The sequence below is a fragment of the Coloeus monedula genome (assembly GCF_965178545.1).
Source record: "Coloeus monedula genome assembly, chromosome: 23".
Classification (NCBI taxonomy): domain Eukaryota; kingdom Metazoa; phylum Chordata; class Aves; order Passeriformes; family Corvidae; genus Coloeus; species Coloeus monedula.
The window spans coordinates 6,272,438-6,287,655 of NC_138803.1; the positions used below are offsets into that span (position 1 = coordinate 6,272,438).

Below are 15,218 nucleotides of genomic sequence, written 5' to 3' on the forward strand. Positions count from 1 at the left end.
CCCAGGCTTTTGAGGAGATCAGGCAAAGCCTGGCCCAAGGGAAGCACTGCAGGAGAGAGCCTGAACTTGCTGCCCTTCCTGGCAGAGTCACAGACCCAGGAATGGTTTGGGTTGCAAGGGATCTTAAACCCCATCCTGTTCTACCCCTGCCATGAGCAGGGACACCTCCCACTGTCCCAAGCTGCTCCAAGCCCCATCCAGCCTGGCCCTGGACACTGCCAGGGATGAGGCAAACACCTGCAGGGATGAGGCAAACTCCTGCAGGGATGAGGCAAACACCTGAAGGGATGAGGCAAACACCTGCAGGGATGAGGCAAACTCCTGCAGGGATGAGGCAAACACCTGCAGGGATGAGGCAAACACCTGCAGGGATGAGGCAGTCCTCACAGGAAAAAGATCCAGCAGGACGAGCTCCTGCACGTTGTCTGCACAAACCCCACAATAATAAAGTGGTACTCCACACCACAGCCCTTTTTCCATTTCACCCTTCACTGGATCATTTTATGCATCTATTCCCATTGCTAATTCAAACTAATTAAAGTATAAAATAGAATAATTTGTGCAATTTCAGAGCTCCCCTCAGCATATTGTGAGTTATGTTTCCTTTCTGTTGTCGCCCAGCGTGAGCAATTCCCGGCCTCGCTGGCTCAGTACCCACCAACCTCATCTGCTGGAAAGACAAACCATTCCAGGGCCATGAGAATGGGGGAAGAGGGGAAGTTTAAAGAGGAAGAGGAATCCAAACTTGTTTTTAAGTTTCAGAGCTGAGCACCAAGTGTGACATTTCAGATCTCTCCTTCAAGCCATTTTCCCTGCTGGGAATACTCTGTCTGTCATTGCTGCTGTTAAGGAAGGACACCTGGGTCTGTCTGTCCATCCTGACAGGAGATCCTGCAGCAAAGCCAGGGCTCTGCAGCATTCCACACCCAGCTCAAATCCATCAGCATCATCCATGGAGCTGGACGAGGCTCTGGACAACCTGGGACAGTGGAAAGTGGCCTTGCCCATGGCAGAGCTTGGAACAAAATGATCTTTAAGGTTCTTTTCAACCCCAAAAATTCTGGAATTCCATGAACTCAGCTTCTTTCAGGATGGAGCAGGGGTGGTGGCATCAAATCTGGAGGGACACCAGACCTGCCCCAGCTCCTGAGGATGCCACAGGTCCCTTTAGAAGCCCTGCAGCACTGGGGAGCTGAGGCTTTGTGCCTGGGAACCCGCACGTAAGGGAAATTCTAGAAATACTTCAGGACTGTGGTGGCTCGCCTGAGAATGGAACAATGGGTCTGTGGAAGAGGAGGAATTGGAAAGGGAAGCAAATGCCGAAGCAAACACATGGGAACCCTGTGGCTGTGACTGGCAGGGGAAGAAACAGCCCTAATACAAAGAAAAACCGAAGCAAAACAAACAAACTGCAGGCAAAGGCAGGCAGCACTTGAAAGGAACAACCACACGAGCAATGTCTGAAATAGAACTCATCCAGGAAAAACAAAGCCACCGACCCCGAGCTCACACTGCAGCGCTTTCCACCACTTCTTCCCGGAAAGTTTCCTCTTCAAGGATTCCTCACCTCAACAGCTTCTGCCCTGAGCTGCCCACATTTGTTTTGTGTCTGGACAGACATCCCGGCCAGCTGGGGGCTGTGGGGAGGCACTGGAACCAGTCTGGCCACCAGCACGAGAGCCCCAGCAGGGCCAGAGCTCTGCAGGCCTGACAAATGTGCTGGCAGCAGGGCACCGCAGAGGCAGCAGGCTGTCCCACCTGCCTGGGCTTCTTGGTCAATTGATGTTAATTAACACATCCTCCTTGTCAGAGAGGCATTGTTAATGATCTCAGGCAAGTTTTTAGCAGAATTTCTTAATTGGCCGCGGGGAGGGAAGTGGAAAAAGTCAGCGTCAAGCCAGGAACTTGGGGAGGGTGGAGGAGGAGCAGGTGGCGTGGAAGAGGAGCTGTGCAACACCCCACGGGGCACAGCCCTTCCTCCAGGATCCTCTCCCCATCCCGAGCTCCCTCTCTGTCCCAGCCTGTGGGCAAAGGCTGGCACAGGATGAGCAGGTGGAGGAGTCCACGGGAGACAGGATTTCGGACACCTCTGGTGGGATTCAGCCGAGCCCTTTGCCCTGTGCCAGTGTTCAAAGTCTGCTGAGATTATGTCCAGCTAACTGGCTGTTCAACTAGCAGATAATGTAGTTAAAAATTTAATCTGTTCATTTTTTCCCTCTTGATGACTCCAGACCCTTTTATCCACATCTCCTGAATTTTTTATCATGTTTTCTCAGTTCTTTTCAGGACACCATCAGTATTTACAGCCCTGCTGCTCCAGGACTGATGGGCTCCCCTGCTTTTCTCAGCCCTCGCTCCAATCCCAACCTCTCCTAAATCATCCGGGCAGCTCCCGTCTGCCTCCCCCTCAATCAGCATCCAGAAAGTCCAGTCCAAAACAAAGCAGTTTTCACAAGACTGAAACCTCTTGGGGTTACAGGCCAGGGGAATGCACAACAAATTATCCCTGGAGAGCTGCAGCTCCTGGCACAGGGGCACTTGCAAAGCAAATATTTCACTGCTCCTAAAAGCAGACTGAAAGACAATTTCTTTACCTAAAGCCACAGTGATGGATGTGGAGAGGGAGGGGGGAAATTTAGTTGGTGGAAAAGCAACAGGTCTGGGGATAGGTCAGGAGGAGCTGCGGCTGCCCCGTCCCTGGAGACTTCAAAACCAGGGTGGACAGGGCTTGGAGCTGGCAGGGATGGAAAGAGCCCTCCTGGGATGTTTTCCTCCCCACAACACAAGGATGTTCCTTCCAAGGAGTGCTTCCTGCGGGCGTTTCGATCCTGCTGATTTAAATTCCACGTTTACAGCCCTTGATTAGGTGGTGAAATCTTTTGGAGCCGGCAATCCCTGCCCCGGGTTTGACTGAGCTCCTCTCACTCCCGGCTTAAAAATAGCCAAACTCGTTCTTCTGCCAAGAACTGCAAAAATCTTTGGCCCCACTTTTGCTGGTGCTTCCATAAGGCCTGGCTGCAGTGTGCCCAGCAGCCCTGCCAGGGCTGGGGGTGGATGGGAGCCAAGGCAGAGCTGCTGCCCCAGGGAGCAGAGGGGGCTCCTGCGGCCTTGGGGCCATCAAATCCCCTTCATCCCACAGGGCTGGTGGAACTGGAACGCGCCGAGCTCTCACACAGTGAAGAACCCGACTGTGTCCCCGACAGGCAGACAATTCCTGCTCCACAACTGCACTGCAGAGCCACTTCTCCTCAGTGTCACCAGCACTTCTGCGAGCCCCAGTCCTTCCCTCTGAAGGGAAGAAAGCAGAGAAGATTTCCTGCACGTGCAGGGGTTGTTGGGGTGGGCTCTGTGACAGACTCGCTGATAAAATGGGAAATTTTTAATTGTGGGGCTCTTGGTGGCCCCACGTTTGTCAGGGCATTGCCATTAACCCCTCACCTGCTGTTTGATCAGCCCTGGGTGCATGCCCACATCTCACCCGTGGCCAGTAAAGGGGCAACGTCATTGATTCCACTTCAATATTTTATTTTTTGTGGGGTTTTTGTTTTTTTTTCTGATAGGAACTGTTAATTGAATTTGCCTGTCTGTGAAAAACGAGGCAGTGGCTGAGAAGAGCCATGGTCTCCTAACTGCAGCCGTGCTGGTCCCCCCAACACTGACCCACCACAGAACTCATGGTGAATTTGGGGACAGGACCCAAAAATTGGGATTTTGGGGACAGTAACTCTGTCAGCACCTGCCAGACCCACCCTGGAACCCCACAAAGCTCTTCCAGTGCCATCCATCTCCATCTCCATCTCCATCTTCATCTCCCATCACCACCCAGCTCTCTCCGAGCCTTGCTCAGCCTGTGGGCAGAAATGGGCTTTGTTTGCTCCAGAAACACAGAGAAATTAATTCCTGCTTTAAACAGGGTGAGAACCACTTCTCTTTTCCCCTTCTGAGTATCTGAAACCTGACACAGCTCCTAATAACCACCCTTAAACTGCGTGGTTGCAGAACTCCGAGTGTCTGGAAGCAAAGTTTCTTTATTCCTCTCTCCCCCGGATTGGGCTGTGCAACTGTTGCTCCTGTGCTTTGTGGGAGTGAAATCAAATGTCAAATATTCTGCTTTGGAAGGAGTTGGCAGCGAGACATGAAAGGCTCAGGGAGAGCTCAAAAAAAGAGGGAGGAAAAAACTGGAGCAAAGCACAGACGGGGCTGGGACAGGAGCCAGGGGAGCGGGGAAGGGCTGTGCCTACAACCACAGCTCTGAGCAGGGAGAGGCTCCTTTCCCGGGTGCATTTCAGCACAAAGCTGGTCCTGGCTGCTGCTAGCACAGAAGGGAGGCGGGCTCCGTGCCGAGGAGCTCCATCCTTTGCCGGGAAGCATCCCCACAGTCCCGGTGCTGCACCGAGATCCTGTCCCAGGGCTGGCTGTCCCCGAGCCCGAAGGAGCTCAGGAGCTGCCCCAGCTCTCTTGGGGAGCCCCTTCCCCAGCTCAGTTCCACAGCCCCGGCCGTTTCTCGAGAGCCGTGCTCTGGCACAGGCCTTGGCCTGTTTCTGTCTCGGCAGATACTCAAATCCTGGCTCTGGACAATCCTCCCCCCACGTTAGGGTGCAGCCCATCCCTGCTAGGAGCAGCTGCTCTCGGTGCCATTTTCCTGTGGCAGAATTTCTGTTTGCTCTGAATTTCCAGCCTTCAGAGGCCTTTTTTTGCTGTACATTCTCAGTCCTTCTGAGGGCACCTCCCACCATGTACAGCCTCGGCCCTCTGGAGCCACTGGACCTGTCTCCTCCTCTTGGTGCTGACCCCTTTCCAACCATCAGCCTCCTCTATAGAGAACCCAGGGAAAAATATATTCTTGGCTGCACTTTGCTGAACTATCACATTGCCAGGATGGGGACACTGGGGTCACAGGAGCTGACAAGATCCATATGCATCGGATGCTGGGATTTTGGGACCCAAAGCACGCACTGCTACGAGGGCAAAAGGCAAATCCTGTGGCAAATCCTGCAAGGAATGAGAGGCAACAGCCCCCAGCTCCTGGAGTCTCCCCAAGGCAGAGCTGTGGCTGAAAATGGAGTTGATGTTCCAGGAATATTCTATTATTTGCTAATTCTCTTCACATCTTTTTGTTTCACAATTAAGCAAATTAGTGCTTTGATGAATATTAAGATGCTCTTGCCTCATAAAAGATGAGTTAGAGGCATTCCCACTGGATTTCGCTCCTAATGAAAACAGTTCCTCAACTGTTTGAGATCCACACTGGGTCGTTTCCTCCCTGGTGGGAGCACGGCAGCACGTGGCTCCTGCACAAAGTGACCAAGCATTAACATTTGAATAAAATAATTCAATTGCAAAGTTTGCACAGATCCCCTTTATTGCCATCTAATCCCAGCCCAAGCTGCAATGGGATCTGAAATTTGCGGCTGCTCATGCAAGTGTCTGTCCCTGAGTGCCTCTAACAAGCACAAAATGCCTTCCTCAGCATCAGGGATTCATTCACTCGATGCTTCCAGCAGGGAGAAGACTTTGCCCTCTTCTAAAACATTTCTTCCCTGCTTTTAAATGACCTTATAACCAAGCAAAGGGTTTCCCAATTTTTTCTTTCTTGCCGTAGGTTAGAAGAACAGTTCTGCTGGCTTTGGGAGGAGCTGGAGGCTCCCAGTGCAAAGTACAAGGGGAGCTGCTCTCTATCCCCATCAGAACATCCCTGATCACACCAACACCTCCCTGCAGCACCTCAGAGCAGGTGGGAGGGAGGACAGGTGGAAAGCTGCCAGTGACCAGAGGGTTCACTGCACACAGAACAATTTAACAGCACCCAGACAGCTCCAGGTGCAGCCCTTCCCTTGCCTCCAGCACCCACAAGGCACCAGCCCTATTAACCTGAATCCCACAGGCCTGAGGAACAGCCAGGAAAACGCTCGGCAGAGCCAGTGAGCCCAGAAATCTGAGTGGGGGGGCTCCGAGTGGTTCTGTGCCTCAGAGAAGAACAGAAGGCCCCAGATTATTGCCATCATTCTGGCTCCCCCAGCACCAGCCTCCCGTGGACTGCCAGCCATCAATTCCCATCATAATCACTTGGGTTGTGCTTTTTTGGGGTGGGCACCACCCCGGGGCAGGAGCAGAACTGGCACAGAGCAGAGCCGGGGTTAGTGGAGCCTGGTCCCCCCTCTGTGCAGCATCACTCACTGGCAACCCCTTCAAACACGCTGGTAAATAGCTAAACAAACAAAGAAATACACAGAGAAATAAAGCCCCCATCAGTTCAGCCATTTCAGGAAGAACTTGTACACAAAAAGGGCGGTCAGGCCTTGGCAGGGGGAGTGCCCATCCCTGGAGGTGTCCAAGGGAGTGGCACTCAGTGCTCTGGGCTGGGGACAAAGTGGGGATGGGGCAAAGGATGGAATCGATGATCCTGGAGGGATTTTCCAACCTCAGGGATTCTGGGATTCTGTGCTGAAGGATGCCCCCAGACAAACCCACGCAAACCCCCAGCCTGCCAGCGTCGCTGCACGAGCAGCAGCCCTGGAATCCCTGCGGCTCAGCACTGAGGCACGAATGGCTCAGAGCCCCACACCAGCTCAGTTCCCAGCACTTCCAGCCAGGAACATGCAGGTACAACTCTCCCCCGAGCACTGACGCCCATCTCTGCTCGCAGGCAGAAAAACCCAAGCTCCTCCCGGCGCTCCAACCTCTCGCCCCCATCCCGGCACCACGGGGCTCAGCTCGGTGCGCTCCAGAGCACATTCCTCAGGAAGGGGTCAGGGGAGCAGACACTCACCTGCCGCTCTGCCATGACGTACAGGTACTTGTGGTCGATGGAGAAGGCCATGTCTCGCAGCACCGGGCTCCCGTCCTTGAACACTGTCAGCACCTCGTACTGAATGCCGCCCTGGGGAGGGCCGTCTGCCCGGATCTGCAAGGAGCACACACAGATCAGAGCGGATCTCACAGCAGCCAAATTCCGGCTTTATTTCGGGGGATGGTGGGGTGATGGGAGGAGGAGGGGGACAAGGTAGGAAAAGGAATTAATTCAAAAATCTCAGCTCCCAGCTGGAGAGGGAGTAAGGAGCCAGCAGGCAGTGTGTGGGAGCAGGAGCTGGAGCAAAGGTTCCTTCTCCACTGGAGCCAATGTGATTTTCCCAATCCAGCTGAAATAATGAGAAAGTTTTGTGGTTGCAAGGTGAGCACAGAGACTGCCAGTGAGCTGTGATTGACCATCCAGGGGGAAGGAAAACTGTAAACTTTTAAGGTTCTCTCTAAAATAAGCCTGAAAGGAGACCACAAAACTCTACAGCCAACAGCAAAGCCAAGACACTGCAGAGTTATTTTATAATTCTCTAGACACCTATAGAATGACACTTGGACACTCTCCATCACCTCTCCCTGCCACGGAATCCTCCTGGAGCATCATCTCTGCTGAAAACCTGGAGATGCTGCTGCCACTTTCCTGTCTGCCGGCTTCAGTGAGGCAAAGCCAGCCCAGCCCGTTCTGCTGGGAGAGCAGAGCTCTGACACAGCACCACACGGCCCGTTCAGTTCGGGCTCCAGGCATCCCTCTGTCCCTCCAAAACAACTCCCTGCTCCTGCAGGAAAACCAGCCCAGGCTGTGACAAACGCCGTCCCTGCCAGCAGCCGCCTTCTCTTCCCAAAGTTAATAATTGATGGCCTCAGGGGCTGTGCGAGGGGAAGGGAGGAGGATAAACAAACTATTTACATTGTCTTTCCCACCAGGATTTGCATATTTGGAGAGCCAATGGATGGCAACGCGGTGTGTGCGGGGCTGGGAGAGCCAAGGGCTCGCAGCGACAGCGCTGCCGGGCCAGGGAGCCGGGAATGGGCCGGGAATGGCAGGGAATGGGCCGGGAATGGCCGGGAATGGCCGGGAATGGGCCGGGATGAGCCTGCTGCCCATGCAGGAGAGGCAACACGGCCCTGGAAACACCTCTTATCCCAGAGATGCTCTCTGCTCCAGGCGGGCTCTGCTGCCCCAGCCCGTTCTGCTGCTCCGTTATTCCCTGCCTGGCTGCAAAGGCAGGAAAAGCCGAAGCCTAAACCTTTGGAAGAGGCAGGAGGGAGCACAGAAAGGGCTGGCTCTTTTTTCTGGTTCACGTCCCCAGGAGGTAAGGGAGCAGGCTGTTAAGCATCTTATGATTTATCTGAGAAATGAGCCACCCCAGCTGGAAATACCAGGAGATCTTCACCCTGCGAGAGCAGAGACGCTCCCCTACACCCTGCTCTGAATAAATCCTCCCCTTGGAAAGAGCCTCGGTGCCTCCTGCCATGTACAGACACGTTGGGTACACACAAACACATTTATTTTCTGGATTTCTCTCTTTTTCCCTTTACCTCCTGAGATTTCAGTGCTATAAAAGAACATCAGGTGGGAATGTGAGTGGTCTGTTGAACACCCACAGCCAGGCACGGAGCCTCTGGCAGGATTAAGCTGCCAGCCCAAGCCTGCCTGGAAAGCCCTGAATTTTCAGAAAGCAAAATCCCCCAGAAGGCAGAAGGTCAAATCCTGCTTTAATTCCACCTGTGAGAATTAGGATCATCACAGCCCCCGTGAAACACCGAGAGTTAGAGGCAGGCTCACACCAGTATGAGCCCAGTGCCTCACTGGGTGTTGCAGCCCGAGTCACCCACGCTGCTTTGGGAGCCACCAGGGACAGAGGGACAAAAATCACTTGAGGAATAAACAGCAGAACTCGGGGCTGTCAGGGATCCACAGCCAGCTCCATGCAAACACCTGATTAATGGCCGGACCGGAATGGAAGCTCCGGACATGAAGGATCAGCAGCCTTTGTGAAAAACAACTGTTTTCCAGAGTTCCCTCAGGGCACCGGCAGCTCGTTAAATTGAGCTTCTTTCTAGTAATGAGGTCAGACAGGGCTAATAAAGAGAGATACCACTGGACAAGCCTGGTGCAGACCAATTCCAACTGGGAATTGCAGCTCTGGGTTGGAGACAGCGCCGTGTGCCCGATGGCTCCTCCAGCCTGGACGAGGGCTCGGAGCCGTGCCTGCAATGGGAGTGTTGGGACACAGCACGGGGTGCTGGGTGCTGCCTGCACCCTCCTGCCCCCCCGAAGGCCGGGGAGCAGCCCTGGGGCTCTCCTGGAGCCTGTCACGGTGAGGTGGCTCAGGGCATGGGACAAGGGGACAGCAGAGCCCTCTGCCCCCCTGCCCCACTCCCTGGGTGGGTGTTGAGCCCCCAGATACCCCAGAGCCCCCTGCCCACAGCCCAGGGCTGAGAGGCACCCACTGACACCAGGATGCTCCACTGCATCTCCTGCTGAGGGCTCGGTTTCCATGGCAACAAATGATGATGTCAGAGAAGAGCGATGATTCCTGTGGATGAGGAAAAAGAAAGGGATCATCTCACACAGCAGGAAGCTTCTTGTTGACGTCTGGAGAGGGAAATAATTCGTCTGCCTCACGTATGGGTGCCCTCCCAGGGCCAGACAGCTCCTGACCTGTCCCTGGAACAGCAGCGTGGGACCAACCCTGCACCTCTGGGCTCGTCCCGAATCCAGGGCTCATCCCGGCACGGCGATGAGGGAGAGGGGAGCAGAGGGGTGGGGCTGGGCTCCGGTGGTGCTGTTTGGTTATGTCCCCTCACTCTCCCTGTCTCCTAACACAGTGATGGCACGGAGAGGCACAGAGGGAAGCAGGGTCAGGAGGGGTGGAGCAGGCAGGTGCAGGGAGAGGCACCTCAGTGAGCTGGAATGGGGATCAGAGGGACAGCAGAGCCCAGGAGGACACACCACAGGCTCCCACACTCGGACACGAACCAGAAGAGCAGCTTGGGCCAGATGCAGCCCTCCCCTCCTGATGGATGTTTACAAATCTCTCCTGAGAAGTCCCTAATGACATAATCTGCAAATCCAAACTCATCCCTGGCTCGCAGGGCCAGCAGCAGCCCCTCGGGATGGAGCAGGATGTGCTGGGTGCAGGGAGCTGCAGCTCTGCAGAGCTGGGCTCACACTGAGCTCTGTAATACCCCCACAATGCAGCTGCAGGCGTAAGCTGGGCTTTATCACCAGAGATTAGCAAAATACCACATTGTGCCACCGGGATGCTGCCATGTAGAAGCCATTCAAGGATCTAATTGGACATGAAGCTCCAGCACACCTCTTGTAGGAAAGCTCCCCTCAGGTGTTCTGCCCAGCCAGTGCCAGTGCTGGGATATCTCTGCACTCCCTTCCAGTCCCTCCCAGCAGGCTCCCATTAGAAGACATTGGATCTCTTTGTAGGAACTTTCCATGATTAAATTACCTGTCTGCTTTCATTACGGGTGTTTCCACGAGGCTGACTCATGATGGAATGCCTGATGCCAGAAAAAACAGCTGAATAAGTCCATGCATGAAGGGACTGATTCCCCACCCTGGGTCCTGCAGCAAGGCCACCCATTAACTCCTCCAGAGCTGCAGCTCCTCCCCACATCTGCAGGCACCTGCTGAGTCCCAAAGCACTTTGGGCTGCCATGTGGAAAGAGCCAGGGAGGCAATGGAGGGGCTCCTGAGATGATTCCCAGGGCCAGGAGCAGCAGGCACTGCCTGAACTTGATTATTTTTTTAATGACAACGAAGTGAAAAGCTGGGCCTGTGTGATGCTCTTGGTCCTGCATCCTCTGACACCTTCAGCCACCTCCAGGAGGGAAGAATCCAGAACTGGAATTGCAAATCATTACCCGAGAAGTTTCCAAGAGCCCTTCAGACCCTCTGTGGAGTTCTGGGAGCAAGGCACCCCCCAGCTTTGCTGCTGGTCCGGACTGGACCCATTTCCAGACCACTACTAAAGCCAGGGAAGTGGGGGTGTTTCTGAGGATCATTCTGCCAATCCACCCCACATCTGGGATCTGAATTTGCTAATGCAGGTGTGCAAGGGGCCCGAGCCTCCGGCAGCACCCCTCACCACGTCCCCATCCACGGGAGGAGAAGCCCAGCCCTGGAAAAGTTTCCCTGCACACCCCTCCTGCAGGCAGGAACACCAGGAATGGACTGGGCTCCCTCCTCTGCATGTGGGAAGTCTCCCCCTCGGAATTCAAGTGAAACAGTAATCCCATTAAGTATCTTTCCTTTGAATCATAGATGTGTCCGTGAGGAAGTTAATGACGAACCTTACATGCACATCCAATTCAAATCAGCATATCCAATTAACTTCATTACCTGCAGGCTCCCTCATCTCCCAGTCTCCTTCTCTCCTGTCACATTTTCTTTATGCATTCCTCCCAAATTAGGCTGGAATGGATCTGTCACAGTGGGCATCACCTTTGTCCTTGCCCCAAAGTCAGCCCATCGATGGATGGGTTCCCTGCAGGAGTCACGGCGCTGCCAGGAGAAGGGGCTGGGAGCAAAGCAGCTCCTGGAGACCAAGGGACCTGGTCCCTGAGGGAGCAGAAAATCCATCCTTTCCTGAATTACACTGTCCAACTAAACATTAAATACACTCACTAATCACTGCTGGGGTTGGCCTTGCAAAACCCTGGGGAGAGAATTCAGTTTGGTGAAGGGTTTGTTGGAGGGAGCCCTGCTCGGGGTTGTGTTGGAGATGAGTTTTCCTCAAGCGCTGCCTGCTGGTGCCAGGAACATTCCTTAAATTTCCACACACAGATCTTTCTTTCCCGAAGTGCCTGAGAGGGGCCTTGAGCAGGGCAGCTGTGGCATCAGTGATGGGTGGCAGCTCTGGCTGGGAAGGGGATGAACCAGTGGGGCCAGTGACAAGCAGCCGCTGGCATCGTGTCACCCTCTCATCTGCCAGGAGACTGCTCAAAGTCTGGATTTCAGGTCCCTGGCACTTTGGTGGGATCACCCCAAGACTCCCCCAGCTCCCCCTGTCCTCCATGAGGGCCACACGTGTCCAGGTGTCACCATTCCTCTGCCTTTTGGACTTCAAAGGGACACGAGAGCTCCATCCAAGCAAACCCAGCTGTGCTTCCCAGCCTCTCCCTGCTGCTGCTGCTGGGCACAGGGCACACAGAGCATCCAGGCAGGGACAAAGCCATGACCACCTCTCTCTGCTCATGTTTTCCAACTCTAATCCCGTTTCTTGGAGAGCTTTCCCTCCTCCATCCCCTCCCTGAACTTCAGGAAAGCCCGAGGTGCAAGGGGACAGACCTCCTCTGTCCCCTGCCTCACTTGGATCCCACCTTTCCCCACGGATTAAATTGCCCTCGGCTCAGACAATTCCTCCCTTCCAGGATGTGCAGGCTCTCCTGGCTGTGCCGCTGGATGCCTGGGCTAATTCCTTGGGAAAGGGATGGGCAGAGGGGAGCAGGTGCCAGGGGCAGGTCTGGGCGCTCGCAGGTAACGTGGTGCTGGGCAGGGGGAGGCAGGGGGCCTCCAGCCTGGGCGTGTTCTGCTCAGCCTCCGTGCCCCACACTGCTCACAGAGCTGAGGGCTCAGTGGGTCCAATACCGGTGTCAGAAACGTCTCTGTGCATCTGCTTCACACCCACTTGTGCTTCCCATCCTTTCTGTTTGGGAAATGTTAGCTCAGCGTTCAAAGGCACAGCCCGGGAAGCTGCAGCTCCCCAGAGGCGCCGGGAGGCAGAGGAAGTGCTGGGCTAATTGAGGGGGCACCGAGAGCCCCCCGGGCTGGCAGCGGCTCCGTGGGGAGCGGGGCTGTGTCTGCAGCACACACACACCGCCGGGCACCGCGCTGGTGACGCCGCCAACAAACAAACAAACAAACAAACCAACCCGAATTAACTCGCGCTTCCTGCGGCTGCAGCGCCAGGCGTCGGGGACTGCTCCTCCAGGGAAGGCTTCCTGCCTCTGGCAAGTGTACTGCAGCCTGCCCAGGGTGGAACAGACACCTGAGCACTCAATCTTGGCATTTCTGAGTGTGAGCTCACCTCCAGGGAAGGCCAGGGAGGTTTTGAAATACAAAACAAATTAAACCCCACTGTTCCTTCCCTGTTAAAGCTCAAACCACGCTCAGCAGGCTGCTGCACCAAATGGATTCTGGATGTCCCACCCCTGGAGGTGGCCAGGGCCAGGTTGGACAGGGCTTGGAGCACCTTGGGGCACTGGGAGGTGTCCACGCCCATGGAACAGGATGAGCTTTAAGGTCCCTCCAGCCCAAACCATTCTGTGAGCCCATGACCTGGTCCAACAGCCCCGCTGTCCCCTGGCCAGGGACACCCAGCTGCCACGCCAAGGTGAAGGAGCAGCTTTGGGGTGCACCCACAATGTTGGATCTGCCAGAAGAGATTCCACGAACATTTTTTCCATGAACACAGTTCTTCCCATTCCCATGAGGAAGGAGATCAGGAGAAGGATCCCTTGCTGCCTTTCTGCAGGGTTCTGGAGGGGAAGGAGCCAACTGCTGGGGTGAAGCAGCAGCTCAGAGATCCTGACAGGACAAACCCTTAAGAGAAACTGCCACTGAAGAGGTTCTTTCTTTCTCCACACCTTTATTTCCTTCTCCCATCCTTCTGCTCCCTCCACCCTTGTGCAGAGCTGATCCTGCAGGATGAAGCAGGGAGGATGGCACAGAGGCACCATGCAGAGCCTAATCAGCAGCCCCATGTCTTTAATTTATTACTGCATGAGAGGCTCGTTTAGAACAAAGCTGCCAGTTCGGGAGATCATTCCTTGAAAAGACTTTTTATTTGAAAAGCTGTCAGCTCACACCTTGTCACAGCCCCACTTGCAGCAGCAGAACTTTAATAACATGCCACCTCATGCAAATGAGCTGCTAATTAATTAAGTAGTATTCTTCCGGGGATGGATTCATTAGAATCAAATTTGGGCTGGCGAGGTTGGATTGCTTTGCATGGTGCTTTAAATCAGCAGCATTGTCTTTTCCTGGAGGCCCAGCTCTCCCTCCTGTCCAGAGGGAAGCTCGTTCCCATTCTGTGCCCTCAGGAAGGCTCTGCACACCCTGGTGCTGGAACCAACCACTGCATGGCACAGACCAGCCCTAAATCAGCTAAAACCAGCAGACGAGATGAAAAAAATGATGTGTGAGGTGCCCAGAAGAATTGTCTTCTATAGTACTGAGGAAATGCAGGGCAGGAGAGGGCTCAATACAAAAGCAGAAGGTAGAGAATAAAAATCTGGGGGGCTCCAGGGATGAGGGAATGCTGAGAAGGAGCAGGGCTGCTTTCTTTTGGAGCACTTGCTGCAAAGAGACAATGGCTGGGGGTCCAGGGCCAGCAGCCTCGCACCTTCCAGCAGCATCAGATACAACCCTCAAAAGGTGGGAACACTCGGGGTCCTGGGGATTCCCTGAGCAGAAGGAGGAGAGCTCAGGGCTCAAAACCTGTCCCCTTCTAATGTGTCCCCTCAGGAAGAGCCCCAGTGAGCAGTGCTGTCCTTTCCCTGTGGTCAGCCCCTCCTCCCTTTACTCTCCTGTTTGATTTTTGAGGAGGTGTCTCGGTGCTTCTCTGGGAGCTGGGAATCATTAACAGCCCTGCTCCACTCCAGGCTTTACATTTGGGCACCGAGCAAGGAATCCATCAAAGGGATGAAGCTCTGGCCTCCCAGAGGCAGGAACGAGGTGGGTGTTGCTGTGCCACAGCTCTGCATGCTGACCCCTCTGCATGCTGCTCCTCAGCCTCTGCCATCCTTTCCCTGCCCCACCCCTGCTCCTCCTGCTCCGGGCAGCTTCAGTGCAGCTCCTTCCCTTCCAGCTGGGAAGCAAATGAAAGCACAGGCGAGGAAAGAGTGGGACAGCTCCAGGAGCAGGCAGAGAGGGGTTTTTATTCCTAAAGCATCCTGTTCTCCACGGCCCTGGCAGCCTTGAGCAGGGATGGAGGGTTAGCTGGGGACCCTGGGTGTGCAGGGAACACACCCCAGGCTGCCCTTCAGCCCTCTGGATGCCACAAACCCTGGGTCATTCCCTTCCTCTTTGCCCTTGTTGCCATCTTCGCCCTGACCCAGAGCTGGGCTCGGTGTCAGCAGGCACCCAAAGGGACCCATGAGCCAGCACAGAAATCCACAACTCCCTGTCCCTGCCTGCAGGACACAGTCAGGGATGGAGGGAGCTGGGAGTGGCCTTTGGGGAGGGAGTAACAGCCCAAGGGAAGGAAAACAGGGCTGAGTGCTGAGCCTCAGCCCCTGTGATTGACAGAAAACATGAGAGGAAGCCCAGAGCTGGTGTTGTTCTGGTGTTATTTAGGGCGAGGGAGGTACCAGGTATCTGCTTGTCACAAACCATTTGCAGCTCTTGCCCAAAGCCCCCAAAATAGCCCTGCATCTGTGTTCTCTGTCCACACCTCACC

General features: G+C 54.7%; 1 protein-coding gene across 2 annotated transcripts in view; it reads right to left on the reverse strand.

The window, feature by feature from the left end:
• PLXNA2 (plexin A2) overlaps positions 1 to 15,218 on the reverse strand; it is a 138,763-nt gene that overhangs the window by 79,806 nt on the left and 43,739 nt on the right. For both annotated transcript variants that reach the window (XR_014227050.1, XM_082296228.1), the window contains exon 4: positions 6,770 to 6,904. Coding sequence is in view for 1 of the 2 variants with exons in the window: in XM_082296228.1 (XP_082152354.1) it covers positions 6,770 to 6,904 (135 nt within the window). In the remaining variant the exon portion in view is untranslated. The remainder of the gene's footprint in view (positions 1 to 6,769; positions 6,905 to 15,218) is intronic.